This window comes from Castor canadensis, chromosome 9 (genome assembly GCF_047511655.1).
Source record: "Castor canadensis chromosome 9, mCasCan1.hap1v2, whole genome shotgun sequence".
In the NCBI taxonomy this organism is placed as follows: Eukaryota; Metazoa; Chordata; class Mammalia; order Rodentia; family Castoridae; genus Castor; species Castor canadensis.
In genome coordinates this window covers 149,076,706-149,101,595 of record NC_133394.1, presented here as the reverse complement: position 1 = coordinate 149,101,595, position 24,890 = coordinate 149,076,706, and the positions used below count along the sequence as shown (strand labels likewise).

At 47.0% G+C, this 24,890-nt stretch overlaps 1 protein-coding gene across 3 annotated transcripts in view; it reads right to left on the bottom strand.

Annotated features, from left to right (window-relative positions):
* Slc2a9 (solute carrier family 2 member 9) overlaps positions 1–24,890 on the bottom strand; it is a 169,004-nt gene that overhangs the window by 97,604 nt on the left and 46,510 nt on the right. For all 3 annotated transcript variants that reach the window (XM_074042619.1, XM_074042620.1, XM_020178369.2), the window contains exons 5-6: positions 10,575–10,735; positions 1,132–1,256 (exon numbers count right to left, since the gene is read on the bottom strand). In XM_074042619.1, coding sequence (XP_073898720.1) covers positions 1,132–1,256; positions 10,575–10,735 — 286 coding nt within the window. The remainder of the gene's footprint in view (positions 1–1,131; positions 1,257–10,574; positions 10,736–24,890) is intronic.

The following is a 24,890-nucleotide window of genomic DNA, read 5'->3' as shown; positions in this document are numbered from 1 at the left end:
AGAAGAAAAAACCCTCAAAGCTGAGCTGGCAGCACTACGAAGCCTTTTAATCTTTCTACAGAGGCTTAAAAGTAATATGTCACAGATTTGCATGTTTAGAGAGAAAGAAGTTTGTTGGTTTTGACAATGAATCTTGAGTCTCCCAATCCAACACCACCATCCAGAATCTAGCCACTCCTCATTGCCTGCTCTACCACCATCTTGCCTAGGCCTCAGCCTGTCTCTCCTGGACTCCTTGGTCCCCTGGTCCCAAGGTAGGGGTGCCCTGCCTTTTGCACAGGAGTAGCAGGAGTCCTATGAAAATGTGAACTGGTCCAGGTCCCACTCCTCTCAATTGTCACCTGACCTCCTCTCACACTCAGCACAGACCCTCCATCCTCACTGTGTGTGACCTGCATGATCTGCCCTGAGTGTTCCTCAGCCTTAGCTCCCACGCTACTCCTCACTCATAAGCTCCACCCACAGTGAACCCCTACTTATCTGGGATGCACCAAGCACCCCTCTACCTCAGAGCCACGGTGCTGTCCTCTCTGCTGGGAACCCAGTTCCCCAGATACTTGCTCAGTTCTCAACCTTGGTTCATTCTGGTCTCTGCCATGTTTCCTCCTCCAAACAGGTTTCCCTGATGGCTTTTCTAAGATGACCCTCATTATCCCCCTTCCCTGTGGTTTTTTTTTGTCATCTGTCTGCCCTGGGTCTTCTCAATCATTACACCCCAGCATACAGAACACCAGGCATAGTAACTGTTCTGTTAGTGATTGGCAAATAAATGAAAAGAGGAATGAGTCAAACACTGGACAGAAACACAATCCTCACAAGCAACCCCTGGAAACTACAGACACCATTGGAGTGTGCATTTTATGCTAAAAGTGATATGCTGAAAACCACCCAGGGTTTGGACTTGGCTTGGGTTTGATCAGCCAAATGTTTCTCAATTTGGAGGCTAGGGCATTGGAATGGAGTGGTTCTTCCCACAGGACGATCCCTTTTCATGCAGGGTTCTATTATTCTTGCCAACTCAATACTAGCAGAGAGTCCCAGTCTTGTGACAGCCCGAATCACCTCTCACATTTCCAGACAATCCCTAGGCATGCGTTACTGCCCTCCTCTGCCATCACGGGGAAGTCTCACCTCCATCCACACCCATGAGGAAGCGTCCCATGATGAGCATTTCTAAAGATTCTGCCTGGAGAGAAAAGGCCATCAGCAGTGCTGCAGAAATCGCAAAGCCATTGTTGACCAGCAAGGTGGACTTCCTGGAAGGAAAGAAGGGATTTGATGAGGACACCCCCACTGTGACGAGGCATGGCAATGACCTGTCCAACCCAAAAGCAGAGGCCACGACCTTCAGAAGGGTCAGCAGAGTGAGACTCAGGCACAGTGGGGAGCGCACCAGTCTAAGAATCAGCAACATGGGTCCAGCCCTCACTGACATCTTGTGGCTGTGTGACCTTGAATCAGGCATTTCTTTCCCCTGGGTTCACCATGGAGTCAATTGGGTCACTTGCGAAGGCACTGTCAACCTGTCATTTGTGAATTCCCTGTTGCAGTATTTTATTCAATCAGTTCTAAGCCTTTCAACATTTCTGACAATAAGGTGCATCTTACAATCTATAGTCAGGCTCCAGACAGGAAAATGGAAATAACTCTAGTTGTTTTAATGGAGAGAATTTAACATAGGAAATTGGATAAGTAGTATTGGAGGACTGAGATGTCAAAGGGGGTTCTTGGAAAATAGGGTGTTACCCTTGTGATGAAAGTTCCTTAGGGGCTTGGAATGGGGGCTCTGGAGAGCTAACTCAGAACTTTGGGGAGGGGTGGGTACTGCCCATGGACACTGTTTCCTCTGAGGGGCACCAAGTCTGGTTCTGGGGAGCAAACAAAAGCTGGAAGCTGGGATCAACGGCTAAGGAAACTCAGATAAACAAAAACATGAGTGAGTGTGGAGCTGAGAGACAATGGCTTCTCAACCACCACAAGAAGCAGATGTCTCCTTCCTTCTCTCCCTCCCTCCTTTCTTTCCTTCCTCCCTCACTCCCTCTTTCCCTCTCTCCTCCCTCTTTACTCTCTCCCTCTCCTTTCCCTTCATAAAACAATACTTCTTACACCCACCATGCATCTCAGATTTGATGAGCTATAGTACTAAATGTAAGACTGGACTTGAACCCTCAAACAAGGCCAGCTAGGCAAATTCCCATGACAGTTGTTATTGGTGATTGCTGTGTGTGTCAGGACTACTGTCATTTTATGAACATATCACTGTTGAGAAGCGTGACTCCCTTAGGGGACTGGATTCCTGCCTTGGCTCTATCTTTCAGGAGTGAGGACATCTGTGTTTTCTTGTCCTCACTTGCAAAATGGTCAAAATAGTCCATATTTCTTCAATTCTTGCTGTATCTGAGATACTATCCTAAACACTTTACATGAGTAGTTCACTTAATTCTGAAAACAACCCTATGAGGTAAGTACTCTCAAATATTCCTATTTTCGCCACAAGTTAACTAGGACTCCAACAAATTAGAAACTTGTTTTAGGTCATACCTATGAGTTACCTATGAGTTAATGTGTTTTGTAAATAATGAAGAGCTAGGGGTTTGGAGAGGCATTCATTATTAATTTTAGGAGTTAGACTTCTTGAATTTCAGGATGGGACTGTATCCACTCTTTCTGACTTGTCTCAAACCTTGAGCTAGATTTCTTCCCTTTCTATATCTTCCAGGAGAATCCCATAGTTACTGGCTTTTGCTTCCCTACTGCTGTTCACATTCACAGAGCATCCAAGGGACTCTTTCAAAGCCTACATAGAAGTAAATTCCCTTGTTTAAAACCTTCTAGTAGCTTCTCACTGCACTTGAATAACTCCACACCAAGGCCCATAAAACCCAGTGTGAGATGGCCTCTGTAGCATCTAAGACTCTCTCCCTCATTCTAACTGCCCCAAACTTATGAGCCTCCTGCAGCTTCTGGGGTATGCCAGGGGGGTTCACGATTCCTGCCCCTCATCCTTGCTGCCTTGTCCTCTCTCCTGCTGTCCCTTCTGCTCCTTGCATGACTGATCTCATTAGAGTCTCAGCTCACATGTCACCTCCTGACACTGTATCAGATATGGCTTCTCCCAGCTGAAGAGCCCATTGTCCTCCATCCTGTCACCTGGTTCTATCGCCTTCCCAGCCCAGCACCATAAGAAATTATCCTATTTATTTTGATGTTTGTTGTCCTTGTTCTCCCACAAATGTAAGCACCACAAGGCCAAAGAGTTTGTCTTGTTACTGTAGTCCCAGCAACTAAATCAATTACTGTCACATGTTGAAGCCTAAAACGTTCTTGTAGCCCAGATGAAAGAGTAAATCCTGGGAGGTAGGCCATAGTAACCTGGACTTCCACCAGGTGGCCTGCCTCTATCTGCCCCGAGTCTCAATTCAGTTTCTAGGTCTAGAGGCAAGATACATGGGCTTTTCCTGACTCCACATCCAGAGATTCACTATCTGGCAGGTTTATTATACTCTCTTAGCCTTGTTTTTCTGTAAAATGTGTAATAATACCTATTTTGTAACCTCCCATGAGAATTAGATGACTTATGAAAAACTCTTAGGATGGCACCTGGAACTTGTGTGGAGCCTTGAGAAACTAAAAAATACATTAAAATAATGCTGATAGCTAAAAAACACAGAGTGTTACTATGGACCAAGCTCAAGATTAAAAATTTCATACTTATTGTATAAAGTTACTCTGTGACGTTAGATAATCTGTCACCACATTCCACACATGATAAAACAGATCTAGAAGTACCCAAGTCAAGGCCACACACTACTAAATGAATGATATAGCATTCTAGTAACCATGATACTAAGATACTTTTAAGGGCTGTCACCTACATCCAGAGCCATTCATTCTTTCAACATTCATTTATTCACTAACATTCATTCATTCAATACACAATTGAGTGTGGACTGGGTGTTGAACACCAGCCTAGGCTCTGGTATATGACAATGACCACAACAAAGTCCCTTATCTTATGCTCTTCCTAATAAACAAGTTATAAAACTGTAGCTTCCGGTGGTGACAAATTTTGTAGACAACTAAAGCAGAGAAGAGGGCGTAATATATCACAAGGTAGACCAGATGTCACCCCGAGGAGGTGACATCTGAGCACAGACATAAAGAAGGAGAGTAAATGAGTTGTGTGGATGTCTCGGGGGAGCTCTCTAGGCAGAGAGGTAAAAAGAGCTGGGTTTGGCCTATTTCAGAATATCCCCGAGTATTATGTCTGGAGGCAGTAGAGGATCGGTGAGGTGGTAGCTGAAGGTAAACAGGTGAAGAGGAGTGGCCAAAACTCTTCTAGCTACCAGGAGGGCCAGGGTTTCCACCCTGGTGAGGTAGGCAGCCACCAGAAGATGCCAAGGGGGGAATGATGTGGCCTGGCTTACACTTTAACAAGACCACTCAATCTTGAGTGTCACAGGTGGGCGACAGGGTGGCCCACTTTGGGAGCTATTGCAAGGGGTTAGGCAAGAGCTGATAATTTGGACCAAATTGGTAGCAGTTGAGGTTGTGAGAAGTGGTGGGATCCTGTATTTGGAAGACAGAATTACTGGGATTTGCTGATGACTGGAAAGAGATGGAGAGAAATAGGGAAGCCAAAGAGGTCTCCTAAGGCTGTGGCTTGAACTCTTGCATTTGGACCTGATGATGCCTTTTGAGCTATGCAGAAAATGTTAAAATCACAGTAAAGTCTGACATGAAACATTTGCAAATAAGACTGCACCCTTCTAAGCAAGTTCATCATATTAATATATTCCTTCCCAAAATAACCCCCAGCCTGACAGCATCCCAGTGTGAATGGAAGCCTTATTTGCAAATAATTCACAAAGCTGACTCACTGGGGTTCAGAGATAAGAATTTTAATCACTGTGTTTTGATTTTTTTCAAGGATGAACACACCAACAAAAACAATGGAGATCAACACTGAGAGCAGAACTTCAGGGCCCCCTGAAATTCACCCAGGACCCCTGACTCAATGTTTCGAGCTTCTCCGATACTGTAGACTCTTTCTCGTGCAATCCAGAAGGCCATCTGCTCTCAGGCAGAAAGGAAAAGTGATGGGGTGACGAAGACCCTGGAGCCCATGCTCTTGGGCAGTGCTCAAAGAGACTGGGAGACTTAGCCTGGGCAAGGAAAGTCAGAGAATGCCCGAGACCCACCTTCTTCTATGCCATCCTATCCAGGACCAGAATCAAATGGTGCAAGGCACAGGGACTGCTATTTGAATTTGGAAAGCATTTTTATTAAGCCCCTAGTGAAATGGGGAACCTCTGGACTACTGGCTGCCTCTGCGAACCCTCCAGCTCTTCTTCAGCTGTACTAGGCCTAGAAGACAAAATCATCCCTTATTCCCCATATCTGTTACCCTCCTGCATCTATCCATCCTGCCTTCCCCAGCTTGAATTCCACCATCCTTCATTTCACTCTCTGCACCTGGTGGAACCCTACCTGGTTAGTTATATGTCTCCCTGCCACATGCCACACCTACAAAACTCAGCTTGACCAGAGAGCACAGCCTTGCTGGCTCCTTCCCCTGCCTCTCCTGCTTCCCTCATCTTGCGTTACTCCCTCAACAGAACACATGGACCCCAGCCCCTGCCCCAGCCTCCACTCCTGTAGAGTTGGCCTCCTGAGATTAATCTAGCCTCAAAGAAGAAACTGTAGAAACACAGTGCGTGTGCTCTGTTATGGACTGAATTGTGGTCCCCAAAGTTCATGTGCCAAAGTTCACTGCACCTAGAGAGTGTGTCTCCAAAGAGGTAATTACAATTAAATATTGGAGCCCTAATCCAATATGACTGGTGTCCCTTTTTGAGGAGGAAGAGATACCAGAATGTGCAGGCCTAGAGAAAGGTCATGTAAAGATACAGTGGAAAGCAGCTGTCTCCTGCCCAGAGATGACTCAGGAAAGACCACACCTGTGAACACCTTGATCTTGGACCTTTGGACTCCAGAACTATGAGCTGACAAACCCTGTTGCTGAATTCTCCTAGTCTGTGACATGGTGCTATGGCAGCATATGCCTGCCATGTACACTGCAGACCACTCAGGCAGGCATCCACAGAGCTGAAGTTACTTTCCACCACAAATAAAATAAAGACACATTTTAAAAGCTGGAAGGAGAAAATGACAAGAGCAGAAATAGTACTTCCAGGAACCTGTTATTCCTCTGGAGTCCTGAGTGGAATGCCTGTTGTTGGTGCTTGTTCAGATCCTCCTTCTTTTGAGTAGATCCCTCGGATTATCCCCAAGAAACCTCCTCATCTCCACTCCCACTGTGATGGCTAGCAGTGCTTTCATCTCCACCCCACTGTGGCCTTAGGAATAGGTGGGCGATCCAGACCTGGCCAGCCATCAATCACTCTCAAAGCCCTTTGGACTCTCTTTCCTAAATGCTCCATCTAATGCACTCAAGGTTAGTTGCCAGAATTTCAGAATCTTGGCATTATTAACATTAGGGGCTGGGGAACTCCTTTATGTAGGGCTGTACAGTGTGTTGCAGTATCTCTGGCCTCGCCTAGGTGCCATAGGCACATCGTCCTAACAACCTGAAATGTCTCTTGACATTGTCACATACCCCCTGGTGGGGTGGCGTTGTCCCCTGGTTGACAATCCCCGGAGGCATGCAATTCACTCAGGTCACTGAGAGTCATGCCTGGGACTTTTTGTGTGACATTGGAAGAAGAGGTTTCACAATGCTGGACCATGTGGATCCTCCATGGACAGATAGCCTGGGGATGAACTGACATGGATAAGCCAGAGCTGAGACTTGGAGGAAAGAATATTTGATTCTCTATAGTATATGAGTCACTGGATTTTACCAAGTCATGTTTCAGTCATGTGAGCCCCTTTGGGGCTTAAGTCAACTTGATTTGGACTCCAATCACAGGTATTCAAGGAGCATTCTGAGTGGCAGGAGTTGTTGAATAAATTTTATATCATTCAGTTGTCATAACTGCCCCCTCAGTGGGGAGCAGCTTATCTGTACTTTACAGATGTAAAAATTAAGAAGCACGTCAGTTGCCTCTTCTTGAATCTCTTTACCCACCCATAGCATGTCCCAGGGTCACAATGACTGCATAAGGAATTGCTCAGGGCTGCTTTCCCTGCCCAGTGTCAGTCTCTCTTGTTCATGAAGGCCAAATGCCAAACCAGTGTCTCTCCACCCCCATCCTGATAGACAAACACTTGTGTGCATAGATGACTGTGGTTGTACGGCTTGTTCAAGAGTCTAACCCAGAATTTGACTTCAATCCCATGAGAGTTTTCTTATGTGTGCGTGTGCTTTTTTTAAATATATTCCCTTTGCTTTGCTCCAGAGGGAAAAACTAGATCCAATGATGTGTGTAACGAAGACAATTTTAGCACCATTTAAAGAACATATTCACAATCTGCTCTGTCAAATGACGAATGACCCATGTTGGGAAGAGCAGTAGTGACGATGACGAAATGCTAACAGGAAGTTGGGTGCTGACTCCAGTCGATTGCTGAGAAGAGTACTTTATATCCTCATCTCATTTGACCTTGAAAGCGATCCGTTCATGGGCTGTTACTTTGTCCCTATGTCACTGTGAACCAGGTGAGGCTCAGACAGTTCCAGTAACTCGTGCACAAGTCCACAAGCTGTGAGCTTCTGAGCCCAGACTTGAAGCTGAGTCTGTAGCCAGTGTCTGTAAGCACAGCCATTGTCCTGTCTCATGAGGGAAAGGGGGTTTGTCACTACAGCCATGAGAGCAGAGGACAGAGGACCCCAAGTGAGGGCCTGGCATTCCACCAGAATTCTCTATGACCCAAATTCTCCTGACCAGAGGCTCCAGGAGGCAAGGAACTTGCATCTTTGAGGTCCACACAATGAAATATGCCTCATCTGCAGAGATATCCCTGTGTTAACTTCTGTCCCAACTCACAGAGGACTTCAACATGGCCTACACAGGAACTGCCCCATGGCTGGAGTTGTCAGGAACTGGGCAACTTAAAGCCCCCAGTCCATGGAACTTCTCTCTTCCCACCTGTATGAGCATCTTTTGATGGACCACCTGTGCTGCTGCTGGCACTCCCCAGCCTCTCACCATGAGCCGGGGCTCTCTTCTTCCCTGAAAATTCCCCCAAAGGCAAGGAATAAACAAGGAGTTTGAAATAGCACTGGCCTGTGGTGGAACAGACCTGGATCTGAATTTCAGTCCAACCCTACTCTTTTTGCTACTCTGTTGAGAGTTATAAAGCCACTTTCAATGACTGCATTTTACATGAGAAAAACACTGGCTGAGAGACAAAGTGGTCACGCTCTGCACCACACAGATGATACATGGGGGAGTCTGGATTTCCTGGGCCACAGCCCTTTGTCCATACGCTAGTTTTCTTTTCCCCATCTGCTTGCGTTCAGAACATCCTTAAGGGGCAACTGCAGGGCAGAAGTGCCACAGCCAAGTATAAGGCAAGTAGATGTCATAGTCCACAAAGCCTAGGCTAGGGTGTGATTCTGTGTAACTGGGATAGGACAGAAGGACTGTGGGGACAAGGTGTGGCTTGGGCCAGAGGCTGAGTGACAGCATATCAGGGATCCTGCGAAGTGGTGCCAACCAGCCACTTACCAGTCGTCATGGATACCACAGCACCATTGCCAAGAGGACCCTAATAAAGATCTGCTTGGCACAGTGGGAAAATCATGGTGTTGAGATCCTCACATCTTGGTTCCAGCGTGAGCTCAGCCACACATGAACTAGCTAAGCTTGCGCAGACACCTTGACTGCTCTGACCTTCAATTCTCCATCTATAGACCCCAAGGAGCAGAGGAAATTAAACAAAAGAAGGTACGTGAGGTGCCAGGAACACCGGAGGACCTCAGAAATGGTATCGCTGACTCCCTTAGGCAGTAGCTGTACTCCCCCAGGACTGAGTTTATTAATTCTTATTCTGGAAGTGGTCTCGGGGGCAAGGAAAATGTTAGCACCCCCACACCTCACTGGGCACCACATACCTCCATGAGTACCATGTGGTATTCTCAAGGTGGCTTCCCGTCCCAGCCTTTGGAAAACGTTCCCTGACTATCATCATTCTAATTTGTTCCTTGTTGGGATATAAGGCACAGTGGGAAAAAATGGGTAGGATCCGTCTTAGTAGTGTTTCTGTAGCCCCTAGGCCTGGAGCTACGAGATTTTCTGGGGTCAGATGAATGTCCTCTCCAGTTCAGGTAAATTCCTACAGGGATCTGTTGAGTACTTATTAGAGATGGATGTCAAGGTGACAGTGAGGATGAAGGTGAAGAGGAACAGTTTTATGAGTTTATGAGTCACTACCAATGTCATCCTCTCTCCATTCGTTTTCTCCAGCTTGCATAACTTTCCCTGCAGGTAGAAACTGTCTCCATTTTACAGATGAGGAAACTGGGGTTAAGATAAATTAAATGACTTGGTCAAGAGCCTCCAGTTAATAGTGAAAGACTCATAACTCAAGTTCAGACATCAAATTTTCAGACTCTCTTCTCCATGCTTACCTCAGTAGCTCCCAGGAGGCTGTTGTTATAAGAATGAATAACAGTGTCTACAGAAGACATTGTTTTTGGGGGGGGAATTTACTAATAAACTAATCTGCTCTGAGAGAGGGCTTCATGTCAAAAAATAAGTGAGGAGCAGGAGCAAGACTCACATGGTAAAGTGGATCTGATTGGAGGGGGCATGGGTGAGAAAATTCAACATGGACTTTTTGATACTCACTGCAGCCTTATTTCTAAGGCAAACTATTTGGAATAGCCTAAACCTCTATCAATCAGCGTGTGGTTAAATAAATGATGATCCAGCCATATAATGGAAGATAATCTATGTAGTTGATTTTTTTTGTGGTACTGGGATTTAAACTCAGGGCCTACACCTTCAGCCACTCTACCAGCCCTTTTTTGTGATTTTTTTTTTTTCGAGATAGGGTCTCAAGAACTATTTGCACAGGCTGGCTTTAAACTGTGATCCTCCTGATCTCTGCCTCCTGTTAGCTAGGATTACAGGTGTGAGCCACCAGCACCCAGCTATGTAGCTGGTCTTAAAAAGCAGATTTATCTGTGCTCATGGGGAACAATCTCAAAGGCTCTGTGCTGAGCGTTCTCCATTTGCTCCCTCACCCAGATCCCCTCTCCTCCCTTGCTGCTCTGCTCTGTACCCTGGGACCTGGCTCTCCTGGATGGTACTAATCAGGCTCCCCTAGTTTTATGTCTTCTACTTCCATTTGGCCAGACAGGGGGAGGGGGGGAACCTGCAAGAGAATGGGAGTATGAGAGGAGAGATACACAGGGTATTTTTTCCTGGTGGCCCTCACTTGGGTTCTATAGTTCTGACACAGCCAAGACCCTTCACAACTCCAGCTCCATTTCCTCCTGGGCTCTGCTACCCTAGCTCCCACCCTTTCCCTTAGGACTTTAAAATCTGTTGTGAGGGTCAAACTGTCTGAGTGGAATTCTGTTGCCTGCTGCGACCCTGACTATGATGCAGATATATTATGATCCTTAGGAAGGGAGCCCCCACACAGAGGCTCCCCCTACTGACCTCCCAAGAACATTTGCAACCATCTTCACCATAATTGTCCCCACCAGTCCACCGATGGCGAATATGGACACAGTCACAGACCAGAGCAGAGTCAGCGTATCCGGATCTATTGGATGTCCATGCCGTTTTTCCCACGTGTCATTGTAAAAGGCCTTGATATACTGGAAACAAACAACAGATCATGTTATTTCCTTCTGTTCCATCCTTGCTTGAAGCAAGCCAGTACACAAAACAGAATAGTTTTCCAGAACACTTTGTTCAAGTTCTGCACTTTGGTAAATTGTTTGAACTTTATCTCATTGGACTCTCAAATTTTGGGAATGTTTCCTATTTTTACCTCATTTTAAAGATAGGGAAACTGAGGCTCAGAGAGACACAGTGATTTGCTCAGTGTTAAACCTTGGAGTCAAACTCAGGTCTGACCGTAAGACTGTGATAACTATTGTACCTGGGCCTCGCTGACTTTAATGCACAATAGGACCACCTTAGAAGTGTGTCACAAATGCACGTACCTAACAGAAGAAGGACTCTCGAATAGGCAAAGATACAAGTCACAAAAACGACAGTCATAAAAAAAAAATGCTCATTTGGATTTTATCAAAAATTCTTCAAAAGACAGCATCAAAAATGAAGAAAAGGCATAGACTGCGTTATATTTGCAAGACAAAGAAAATGTATCGGAATATAAAAAGGACTCTAAGATGTCGATAAGAGGACTAATAATACAATTTCAAATGAGCAAGAGACTTGAACAGACCCTAAACAGAATACCAATGACCATAAGGCAGTGACAGGACACTCAGCATCACTAGCCAATAGGAAAATGCAAATTAAAACCACAATGTAATGCATCTCCAAACCCACTCCATCCTCCTCACTACCACTGGGTTTGGGGTGGGTTTGGTGATTCTGATGTGCACCAAAGACTGAGATCATGGCACTAAGCTCCCCCAGAGGGTTCAGTCCCCAAGATACTTATAGTTGCCTATTGCTACCCAACATGGGTCCACAAACCCACAGGGCCAGCAGATGACATTGCAGGAAAAGCTTAGGTTCAGATCCCACAGACCTGGGCCCAAATCCTCAGCACAGTGATTTGCCAGAGATGTAGGGCAGGTGAACATGCTCTCCCAGAATACGCTGCAGCTAGGGAGAGAACACATGACCAAATCTCAGCCAGTCAGATGCCTGGACTTTGAATGGGGTGTGATGGGGCTCACAGAGCTCAAGAGGACCCTCTGGCAGCACAGAGGCTTCATCAAGATTGGGTTTGGGGGTGCAGCCTTGGGGCAGCAGCAGGGTCCTATGAAGCAGTGTGGTCACCAGCAGTGGTGACGGCAGGGGACCCCACACACAGCTCTGGGCATGGCTTGGAGTGTGATCTCTGGCTGCAGAGCTCTGACCTGCTTCTTCAGCCCTCCCACCCAGGCTGTGAGCAACTCACTATTTTCTCCAACTTCTTTTTTAGCATCAGTTGGATAAAATTTTTTTATGTTCCTTACACTTACGGAAACTCTACCGAAACACATAAATTACCTCATCTCAACCTCAGACAACCCTAGAAGTAGAGGCTGTAATTGACAAACAAAGGAACAGAGAGTGACATAACTTCCCCGTGGTCATGTGGCCCATGTGTGGTGGAGGAGCTTTTTATGCTAACTTCAGGGTTCTGATGCAATAGCTTCATTTAGACTGCAATGAACCGTGCAAGGGTAAAAGCTAAGCAGCTAAGTTCAGAGGTGCATGCACTGATTTAAGAGCAAATATTAATCTGCCGTCGTACGGACTAGACACACTGTCAGACTCTGACTAGTACAACAGCAGTGATCCAAAGGAGCACAGTCAACCAGGAGAGGCACTGATAATTGCTAAGGTAAGGAGACAGAGCGGCCACAGGAAGGCAGTAGGATAACAGGGGCCACAGCAGCTATGCACAGGGTAAGGGCATTGTGGAGAAGCTGGTATACGTGATGCGTGTCCAGAAATTCTCAGGGACACATTCTGTCTACACTGTCACCAGATAGACAGGACTTTGGGTGTGGCTTGATTGCAGTCCTGTGCTGATTCAAATGACTGCAGTTCTCTTGCAAAAGACTCCTGGTGCCATGCTTGTAGTCAGTGTCTGGCGCTAGTGGAAGGAGAGGACAAGGTGCTAATTCGGAAGAAGTAGGCTCTGCTCTCTTGTGTTGATCTGCACTCAGGAGCCCAATGGGAGAAAATGAGGGCCCAGGGTTGCTTCAGAAATCTGAAGAGATTTCTTATTTTGTCTTGGGAAGCCCCGGAGCAGCAGCCTCTACACAAAGCTGGAGAAGGCCAGAAGACTGGTAGTGTAGCCTGTACCTCCTGCAGAAACACATTTCTCAAAAGCTCCTTTGGTGCTTAAATGTTTGTCTTCCAGCTGTGAAGGTAGCCATGGCCCAGCTGACAGGCCTTTGTGACTGCAGGAGCGAGGTGATGAAGGCTGTCCTGCTAATTTATTGCTCAAACATTCACTGAATTTGAAATGGATGAACCTCATAGAGGTGAACACCTGGTTTGTGTCCATATTACAGAACAGCACCTGGACACGTTAGTGTTTTAAACTGAGTTTTGGCTGTGTGCCAGTAACATCCACATAAAAATATTATAATACAAATAGGTATTGCTTTTGTCATATTTATAATCATGTGCTATTCTAAGAATGACACCTGTAAACTCATTTCTTCCCCTCCACGACTCCGTGAGAAGGCACCATTTTTTTGGTTCTCTTCTGGGCACATGAAAAGTCAGAGATACAGAGCCATAAGGGGCTCCCAAGCTCCCACCATTGGTGTAGCATAGTCAGGATTCAAACCCAGGCAGTGGACCTCAGATCACAAATCTTAACCACTCCTATTCCAACTCTTAATGTGGAAAATGCAAAGATGGCTGTATTAACACCTCTTTCATGTTGAAACACTCCGTATTGTAGAGCATAGGAGACCTGAAATGAAGGCTGGTTGACTACTAAGGATGGATCAGACATTTGTGTACCTCATCCTGTTTAACCCTGTCACCATCCTGAGAAATTTCACAAGTAGCAGAGACCTCCAGATAAGCAACACATCCCATCGCCACATGGAGTCCGACAGATCAGAGCTTGCTAGTGTCATCAGGTCTGGCTTGCCTCCTCTTCCTGCCTACACTGGCAACCAGCCATGTCACCCAGTCCCTGCATCTGGACGGGACCATAGGACTGCTTCTCACCCCAGCAGTGAAGGCAAAAGTGACAGAAGTGATGTATGTTACCTTCACCAAGGCATTCGGAGTTCGCATGCCTTCTTTAATTAGCATATATTAATTATACAAAGTGATGGATTTCATTATGACATTTTTGTACATGTATATGACGTACTTCAATCATATTCATCCCCAATCACCCTCTCTTGTATCCCTTCCTCCTTCCACTGGTCCCTTCTCCCCCAAATAATCCCCCTTCTATATTCATGTCTTAAGAAAATCTGAGATTCCCATATGAGAGAAAACATGTGGCATTTGTCTTTCCGAGCATGACTATTTCACTTAACATGATCTCTAGTTCCATCCATTTCCCTTCAGATTACATCATTTCATTCTTCTTTATGGTTGAATAACACTCCATTGTGTATATATACCATGTTTTCTCCATCCATTCATCTGTGGACGGACACCTAGCCTCATTCCACAACTTGGTACTGTGAATAGTGCTGTGATGAACACAGGTGTGCAGGTTTCTCTCTTGTCCTCTTGCCTTCTTCATGCTCACCTCCTTTCCTTTCAGCTGGCCATTTCCTAAGGAACCAGGTGGGACCACTCTACTGACAGAGCCTGGGACCCCGAATGGCTTTGTGGAGCACAGCTTCTGTTCACCTGCTTGGATGGTGACATGAATTAGGAAAGAATGTTCACTGCATTAAGGCATCACAACTCAGGGCTTATTAGTTACAGCAGCTAGTTTATCCAAATGCAATCAAGCTGATTCTAAAGGCCACACCACGACTTTCGCACTACAACATAACCTGCAAGAAAGGAAAGATTTGGTCCAAGTTGGTGATGTGGCCCTTTACTGAGAGCTTCCCTTTTATGGGGAACTGGTCAGATTTCATTTGAAGAAAGCATTCTGCAGTCAAGATAGTTTTTAAGCCACTGGTCCACTTTGGACCACCTCTTTCCTGGATTCTACACATCTAAGGCTCATTCTTGTCTCTTTCTCTGGCTCTACATTGCATCTGCTCTTTACCACTAGGGCACCAGGGGTCCATCTTGTCTTCTGGACATAAGCTCTGGTCCCCCTGCCTTCAAGGAGCTCAGGATCTAATGGAGACAATAGCTGAGTAAGTATGCCATGATAATGAGCAAGAAGTGCTGTGACAGCAGGAACCAAGCAAGGAATCCAGAGACTTGGTTGATCAAGTGAGCTAGAAAGGCAGGTGGGCTGGGCTCAGGTGGACACCTGCAGACAGAAGGAAAAGATGCTCAAGGTGCAGAAGCTGGAGACCATGGGTGGGCATTGGGGAGTTATAAGTGGCCCAGTGGTCTTGAAGAGTGGCCCTACATCAGGAGAAAGGTTGGAGAAAGAGGCAGGGGCTGTCTACACTTGGCTTTCCCTGCAGTCTGTGGAGACTGCATGTAATCTTATGGGCCCTGGAGAGCAACTGAGGGTCTGAACATGGATCAGCAGACCAGGTGGTTTGGAATGTTCATCACAGATGTAGCATGAATGCTGCTCCAGTGTCAAGAGTAGATAAAGCCAGGCCAGAGAGGAGGCTCCTGCATTTGGTACAAGATCATGAGTTGATTGAATTTTTTTATAAATTCATCAAGGAATATTTATATTATGACAAGTACTAACCAAAGTCTAAACTGCAAAGGAATGACTAAGAGGCCAGTTGGCTAAAGAAAAGGAGCTGACCCCTGGTATACTCTCCATTTTTATCATTTTAGACCTAGATCCCACACACAAGCAAAAATGTGATATTTGGCTTTTTGAGCTCGGCTTATTTCACTCAGTACAATGATCTCTAGTTGCATCCATTTTCCTGCAAATGGTAGAATCTCATTCTTCTTTACGGTTGAGTAATACTCCATTGTGTATATTTACCACATTTTCTTTATCCTTTCGTTGGTTCTTGGGCACTTAGGCCGATAGCGTCACTTGGCCACTGTGAATAGTGCTACGATAAACATGGGTGTGTGTGTTGATTTATACTCCTTCAGATGTATGGCAGGGACCTAAGGGTGGTCGATTTTTAGCTTTTTGATGAGCCTCCACTGCTTTCCATAGTGATTGCATTCCTCACATTCCCACAGTGTACAAGGGTTCCTTCCCCCCACCCCGCCAGCATCTGCTGTTTGTTTTCTTGGTGATTGTCACCTGACCAGGGTGAGGTGGAATCCCAGTGCAGTCTTGATTTGCATTTCCTTCATGGCTAGGGATGCTGGACATTTCCTCAGCCATTTGTACTTCTGAAACTGCTTAATTCATTGCCCTGCTTATTAATTGGATTATTTGTATACCTATATGTAACTTTCACACAAAACCCCTTGTACCATTAGTGAATCGTAAATTTTTAAAAAAGGAAAAGAAAAGTAAGAAGACTGAACAAAGAGTTGACAGTCCTGCGTTCAAGACTTACTTGTTCCACCGAGTCCTTCAGTGTGGCCCACTGCAGCAAGGTGCTCTGCCCCTCTGGGCAGTGTTCTCAGTGGCTAGGGACCCTTGCCATCTGCTTTGTACCATTCTTCCCTCTGTCACCTTTCTGCTGGGTGATTGAGCAAGCTACTTGACCTCTCTGGGCCTCCAGTGCCTCATTTGTGAAACCATTGTCATCTGTCAGGAGTTATTGGATTTGTTGTGACTGTAAACTACAGCTCTGACTCCACAGGCCACATAACAAAACCCAGGAATTGTGGTGGTTGTGGTGGTGTCAGTATCATTATTTCTGTATTTTCCTCAGGTCCAAGAATCTATAAATAATTCACCATTATCTTCCAGCTCAAGAACTCAAGAGCCACACTTCTGGCAATAAATTGACTCTGTATTCCCATCCTCCAAACGCATGACAGGAAACTGCAAGACGATGGGAGGCTGATTACCTTGCAGCCCATGTTGCCACATTAAGGTTGCTTACTGATTCACGAAAAGCCTGTCATGCACTCATCTAAACTTATTCTCAGGGGTGCCATAAAATTGCATGTAAGCAGAACACTTCGTGAATGTCCAGAGAATATGTCTGTTGTATGACAGAGCAAGTCGCGCCCATAGCATCTGAGGGGTTTGTGAAGATCAGCAAGCAGAGTGGCACAGTGAGGAGAATGGTACAGAAGTCTTTTCAAAGGTGCCTGTTGACAGAATCTCTGCAGTGCCACCCAATGTCACCTGGCTCCCCACACCAAGGCCTCCTGTGCAGATAAGACTTCACCCAGCAGGCCTGAGACTACTTTCCTTAAAAACGCCTGCTGTGAGGCTGGCCTGATCTGGCATCTGGGGACATAGGTTTCAGGAGGTTTGACTGTTTCCTAGATGTGCCTAACTGTTTGTGCAGACAGTGTAGTTGATGGTGTTCCCTGTGGTCTCTACCTGCTTTTCTTCCAGGAACCTGGCATTTCTAACATGCCTAGCAGAGAGGCCCATGTGACCAGCCTTCGATAAAAGCCCTGATCTACCCTCCCTCGAGTCTCCTTGGTAGACAAATCTCACAGGAACTGCCACACTTGCTGGGGGATGAGGCCCGTGCTGTCTGGTTTCCTCTGATCTTTCCCTGTGTCTTCCTACTGAGTCATCAACCTGGTGGTGGCTTGGAGAGCTCAGTGCACCTTCATGTCCTGAGGAGATACCTAGACTAAATTCAGTGGGTTGCAAGCAGTGGTCAGGAGAGAGAGATTTTCAGAGTTTCCTGGGGTCCCCCTCAGGTCTCTCTGCAGTGGGGTGTCAGTTGGCTCTTGCAGGTAATTATGGAAAAATATAAAGAAAGTAGGGCTTTTTTTCGGCAGTACCGGGGTTTGAACTCAGGGCCTTGCACTTGCTAGGCAGGTGCTCTAGCACTTGAGCCACACCCCCAGCCCTAGGTTTTCTCTTGCATGTGGCTCCAGGCAGGAGGAGAGAAGGAAGGCACTCTGCTATCCTTCTTATTCAACCGCTGGGCATCCCAAGTCTCTCTCCTGCCGAGCAAGCAAGAGACCTTGAGAGGTTGTGCAGCTAGTTGTGGTTACAAGGATAGAGCATTGAGGCAGACCCAAGGTAGCACTTCCCAGTCCTTTCTGTACATCCCCTAGCTGGCCAGATGACTACTGAAATTGCTTATGGCTGCAAAAAAGTCAGCCTAGAGGCAGTGGGGACTATCTAAGGGCATTGGATCCAATAGGAGTTCAGAGTGGTGTTTTGGACAGCAATGCCAGGATGGCTGTGTAGACCAGGAAAAGGGGCTTCTGCGGGGATTACAGGAGGTGTTGAAGTCCCTGTCAACATGTTCACACCAACAGTCCCTCTCCCTCCAAGATTCCCCACCTCTCACCTTTCTAGGGCAGGGATCCCAGCTCTCCGACTGTAGTAACCACTGCCCTGACCCACTGAGCTGTGCTGGGCCATGAAGCCTTCCCTACCAGGGCAACAAAAGCATTTTCCTGAAGGACTTATGGGGTGAGAAAATTCTGAATCAAAGATGCAGCCCGACTGGATGTGGTGGCACACGTCTGTAATCCCAGCTACTTGGGAGGCAGAGATGGAAAGATTAGGGAAGTTAAGAAGACCCTATCTCATAGAGCACTTGCTTAGCAAGAGGGAGGCTCTGAGTTCAATCCCCACTACTGTCAAATAGATAAACAAATAATAAATTCAGTCTACCTGGCTCTCATAAGCTGGCTGAGACCTTCAGGGGATAGAACAGGGTGGGTTGGTACTCACGGGCTGGAACACCAGACACCAATGCCAAGGCCCAGAAGGCCCCATTCTCCTGTCAGTCAGCAGCTCGGCCAGCTCTGATTAGAATCAGACCAAAGCCAACCATGACTCAGACTTCCCAATTTCAACAACCCAGCAGTGTATTAGGCCGGATCAGAAACAGCTGAAGAGGCCCACGGTCGGGAGATGGGCCACCCACAGAACAGGATGGAGCAGTACACATCCAACATCCTGCGACAAGACTTGAACAGCCTGGAAAGATGCTCGCAATATAACCAGTGAGCCAAAAGAAGGAGGGTGGTAAAATAGCACTGTGAGGATGACTTCAGGAAAAGAGATTTAGAGGAAGAGGTCAAAGTGGCCCTGGGTGGCGCCCTGCCAGGTCTTGACTGTCTGACATTAGCCCAGCCAACTTGGGCTATCCACCTCCTCCTGGTGTGTAAAATGGGGTTATTATCCCAGCTTGTTCCCTAAGTGGTTGGCACACTAACGAGAGCCAAAGTTCCTGACTCACAGAGGTGATTCATGCTAGCAGTTTTGTTGTTAAATTGCTGAGCTGTTTGCTTTTCCTAACAGACGCCTGTTGCTTTTATAACTGCTGAGAGGGGATGAGGCAGAAGCAAGAGAGAGGCAGAATGGAGCCATCCAGAAAGACACTCTGGGGCTCGGAGATGCACACTTCATCAGCATAGTTGCCAGGTGTTGCCGCAGTGACAAACTGCACCAGGGTTCTGTAATCTCAGCCCTCTCCTACAAACGCTTGGAGCCCTAAACACCTCCGTTCAAGGTGACTAGGATGGATATCCTTGACACAATGTCTACTCATCAGTCCTGTCTTGTTCCCTTGAGAAGAAGCCTCAGGCCACACGGAGGTACCTGCCAGAAGCCACACTGAGTTGTACCTGGAACCCCAGCACAGTTGGCCAAGCTTGCAGCATGGAACGGGGCTGGTCGAAAGCCCCAGATTGCCCCTCTGGGTTCTCTGTTGGTTCTTTTGGTTTTTCTCATCGTTGGTTTGGAGGTACTGGGGTTTGAACTCAGTGCCTTGTGATTACCAAGCAAGTGCTTTACCATTTGAGCCAGGCCTCCAGCCCTTTGCTGGTTTACTTGAGCCTTTTCTTTCACCAGAGTCAAATCTCTGCAGCTAATTGGGTGGTTCTACTTGTTCAGACAGAGATGTTGACTCTGTCTTTTTATCATCACTTCCATATCTGTCCTTAAGGAAGGTGTGGGGAGAGGAAGATGACAGAACACTTCTGTTGGGAAATTTATAGGCAGTCAAATTAATTACTCTGCAGACACCTTGGTCTTAAATGCTACTGGGGAAGGGGTGAGAGTCTGAGGTTCCCCAAGGGAAGATAACCATTGCCAACTCAGAAACCACTAGAAAATTGAGTAATTCATTATAAAAGCCAAGCCATTCATTATTGTGTGTGTGTGTGTTACTAGGGTTTGAACCCAGGACCTTGAATTTACTGGGCAGATGCTCTGTAACTTGAGCTGGGCACTCAGCCCTTTTTGCTTTAGCTATTTTTCAGGTAGGATCTCTGACTTTTTGCTCAGGTTGCCTCAGACTGTGATCCTCCTACCTCCGTCTCCTAAGTAGCTGGGATTACAGATGTGAATCACCACCCCCAGCTAATTTTTGTGGATGCTGATATTTTTTCTCAAATAAGTCCTAATTTAAATGAGGTGAGAACAGAGACAACTCTGAGATCCCTAAAGCTATGCTCTCACAGCTAATTCATTTAACAAACATTTTAAAGTAATTTTATGTTTATAAATACATTTGTGTCACATGCATTGTAGTACATACAATAAATTTATTTTATTTATTTATTTTTTAAGTGCCTGAATTTTTTTTTCTTTTATTATTCATATGTGCATACAAGGCTTGGGTCATTTCTCCCCCCTGCCCCCACCCCCTCCCTTACCACCCACTCCACCCCCTCCCTCTCCCCCCCACCCCCTCAATACCCAGCAGAAACTGTTTTGCCCTTATTTCTAATTTTGTTGAAGAGAGAGTATAAGCAATAATAGGAAGGAACAAGGGTTTTTGCTGGTTGAGATAAGGATAGCTATACAGGGAGTTGACTCACATTAATTTCCTGTGCGTGGGTATTACCTTGTAGGTTAATTCTTTTTGATCTAACCTTTTCTCTAGTTCCTGTTCCCCTTTTCCTATTGGCCTCAGTTACTTTTAAGGTATCTGCTTTAGTTTCTCTGCGTTAAGGGCAACAAATGCTAGCTAATTTTTCAGGTGTCTTACCTATCCTCACCCCTCCCTTGTGTGCTCTCGCTTTTATCATGTGCTCATAGTCCAATCCCCTTGTTGTGTTTGCCCTTGATCTAATGTCCACACATGAGGGAGAACATAGGATTTTTGGTCTTTTGGGCCAGGCTAACCTCACTCAGAATGATGTTCTCCAATTCCATCCATTTACCAGCGAATGATAACATTTCGTTCTTCTTCATGGCTGCATAAAATTCCATTGTGTATAGATACCACATTTTCTTAATCCATTCGTCAGTGCTGGGGCATCTTGGCTGTTTCCATAACTTGGCTATTGTGAATAGTGCTTCAATAAACATGGGTGTGCAGGTGCCCATACAATAAATTTGAATGCTACTGAGGGGAGTGAAGAACTTGGCTGGGCTTTGCCCCTGGTTCCCTTGAGAATGCCTCTGAGTGCTTGGGATTTCTTGAGTGACAGGAATGTCCTGTTACTCATGAGCCTCTCAGACCCCATCAGTGCGTGTGAATGAGATAGCTCAGGATGGGGGTTGGTCATGCCAAAACACCATGCAATAGAGGCCTGGGGTTTTGGAACAAATGTTATCCACCCCATATACCTCCAGGGAAGAGAGGGGGACTGGAGAGTGAGTTAACTTGTGGCCAGTGATCCAATCAACCACACCACATGTCCATAATGAAATTCCAATGAAAACGCTGGACACTAGAGGGCTGAGGATGCAGCTCAGTGGCTAAGTGTTTGCCTACCATGTACGAGGTTCTGGGTTCAATCTCCAGTACAGCAAAAAACCAAAACCAAACCTCTGGACACTACAGCTCCAGAGCAATGGGTGTAGTGTTACATCGATGTGGAGTTGGGGAGATACTCACTCTTTGGGAGAAGCTGCACATCTGGAACCTTCCCAAGACCTCACCCTAAACACCTCTTCTTTTGGGTTAGTTCCATCCTTTTTTTTTGCTACAGTAAAGCTGTAATGTTAAATAGAGCACTTTCCAAAGATCAGTGAGTTGTTCTAGCAAATTGTCAACCCCGAGGGCGGCTTGGGACCCCAGGATCGGAAGTATGGCTAGCTCCCTGAGCTAGCCCGAGCCTGGGGATGGTGTCTGCAACGGGCGCTGCCTCATGGAGGAATGGGAAGTCAGCCCTACCTAAGTCTGGGTGGTCAGCGTCTGAAGTGTTGGAGACTTGTGAACCACAGCTACTGTGTGAGGCACAGGGAAACTGGTGCCCAAGAACGCTATTTGGAAGGACACATTGGTCTCTGAAACTCTGGGTGCTGAACAGGTGCTCGGGCTCCAGTACTTCTCTTAACCAGGGACTGCACAAAGAGGCACTTCACGCTCTCTCCTTGCAGAGCTCTAAACTGCCCCTCCCTCACCCCTCTGCTCTCTGACCACAGCGCCCCAAGTTTGCCTGCTAATTTCGGTCATGCCTCATGCCTCCTGTTCATCTCCACTCCACTCCTTCTTGGTGGTTCTTCCTGGTGTCCAGCCCAGTGGCCATTCTGCCCAAGCCAGCTGTTCTCTTGGGTTCCTCCCACATTGCGGTCAGTGTCACACATCCTAGGTCAGGCATCCCACTTCTCAGCAAGTGGGGTTCCTCATGGATTGGCCAGTCTTGTGCTCCACACCCCAGCTTTGTCTTTCTTGGGCTCTTTGGACGGGAGTCTGGGTTCCATATTGTCCACCTTGGCTCAGAATTTCTTTAGCACGTGGTTTCCAGCATCTTCCTGTAGATTCTCTGCACAAAGCTCATGCACAAAAAGAGCTTTCACTTGCCCTGCCCTGACACCTGCATCAGCAATGCCTGACCAAGGATGGAAATTTGCCTCCTCTCAAGAGAATGGCCTTGGAGCTCAGAAACCCCACTGCAGCTTCAGTGTCACCTTCCAACCCTCGCTGCCCTCTCAGGTGGGTCCAGTCATGGGGGACCCATGGGCACCAGAGGACATCTCCCACTGCAATTCTGGAGCCCACAGGCACCAGGGGACATCTCCAGCAATCACAGACTATTCCGGCAGTCTTAATGAAGCCAGTACCAGAAAGAGTCACACTTTCCTACTAAAGAGCAAAGCTTAAATGGCATACGTATGAGGCCATTTGCCAGGTTTCAGATTAGCTTCCACACCTGACTGCTTGAAAACTCAGACAATTAAAATTTGGTTTGTGTGAAAATTAGCCTTGGATTCTGCACCCCCTTACAAGGACTTCAGAACACTGTAGATAGGTGACAGGCAGGCAGATAGGAAGATGCTAGAGAATAAAGATAGTAGGTAGGTAGCTAGAGCCAATTGGAATTGATCAGAAAGGCAAAGCTTGATGATCACCAATAAATGGACAAACAAGAGAACAAACCTGGGAAATATACACCCACGGGATGACTTCTCTCCCCTGAGAGAGCCACAGAGCACAGACCATGAGTTCACATCCTATCAGCTGATTTGGCCGAGGACCTTTTGTGGCTACATGAAACTTGTGGGTGTTCTTGCCAAAGAGGGATCCAGATCCGGCACATAGTCAGATTTTGGGATTCTTGCAAAGTTGGCTGGACAGGAAATACATTCATTTGGGATGACTGCAGTGAGGAGAAGTGCAGGAATGTGCCAGTCCTGGAAGCTGGACATAGTAATTTTTCTTGGCCTCAGTTTCCTCCTCCACCAAAGGGGGTGAACTGTGACTCACTTTCAGGATGATAAAGAGAATTGAGTAGGTGTGTACAATTCCTAATATGGGCCAAGTGCACAGATGGTGCCCAGAGGTGGGAGTTACAGCATTCCAGAAGGTTTCCAAATGTGGGAGAATCACTGAGTGTTCTTAAGGTGTGCCTAGAGGTCAGACACAACCTTGGCCTGGCCTTGTGCCAGGGCCAAGGTCAGTTAGTGCATAATTGCTCAGTGACACATTGCCTCCCTGTCAGTAGACAGCTGTACCTGGAGTCCCCCTGAACCCCATCAGCTGGACCCCAACTGTCCTACAACTGAAGCATTTGAGCAAATTAGGGACTGGTGCAGTGCTGACACCAGTGTCCAGCCTGAGCCAGCAGGGACCACGCTGTAGCTTGTCCATTGCAGCGCCCCCTGGTGGCAGCCTCTATCATCATCTCTGCAAGCAGTGCCACCCCCCCCCCCCCACCCCGTGTCTGCATCTCTTGGGTTCCCAGGGTGTTCTTCTTCTTCCTGAGAGCCTGGCGCCCAACTCCCTCCAGCTCCAGCACTTCCCTTGGAGTCTCTTCTCTGGACCTTCCTGCTTCTGGAGCAGCCTCACTCCCCCAGAGTTATTCCTACTGCAGGTAAAGAGAGAACTGAAAGTGACCGCTTGACACAGGGCTGAGCCCCTCCAACATTGGATCTTCTTTCCTTCTCTCTCTCTCTCTCTCTCTCTCTTTCTGGAGGTACTCGGGTTTGAACTCAGGGCCTCATGCTTGCTACACAGGTGATCTCCTTTCCTTCTCACAGCCACTTATCCAGGAGTTTGTCACCAGCGCTCTGCAGAGCCAGGTTGAGGTGGAGATGAAGGTGAAGGTGGAATTCCCTTGCAGACTGCTGGCTCCAGCCTCGGAAGGCTTCCCGGTGAGCTTGACCTCAGCCTGCCTCTTGTTCGCAGCCTGGCAGTGCTGTCCGCCCCTGTCTGGCACTGTAGCCTTTCTCCAGCTGACCCAGCTCCCTCTCACTCCATCCTCTTGATGCCACACAGTGACCCTAGATCTTCATGGTTCCCAAGAGCCCCAGCAAGCCCTCTGACCTTCCCAGGTAGAGTCTGTCCAATCTACAATCCTGGCTCACAGCTCCTTGCAGTTGTCTCTCAAGGTCGGTAACTTCTTGAATCTGTCACTGCTGCCAGGAGGCACCTGAGGGATGTGGCTGTGTGTGCTGTCCATCTTTCTATCCCAGCTCCTGACGTCCTGACAAACACGAGTAAGTACCCAGTGAAGCCACCAAAGAACGAAGTGTCTGCCCATCTCCATGAAACTAAACTATGAGACCGTTTAGAAAGCATGCATTATTGGGTCTTAGACAGAGCAGGAAAGGGTGACCCAGGTCTCCATGAAGGGCAGACTTTGGCCTGGCTAGCAACAAAGCAGCCTTTCATTTCTCTGTGGGACCTGCACTTCCCAGGCATTGCTCCTTCCAAGGAGAGCCCCAGCACAGCCATTAGACTCTAGGTG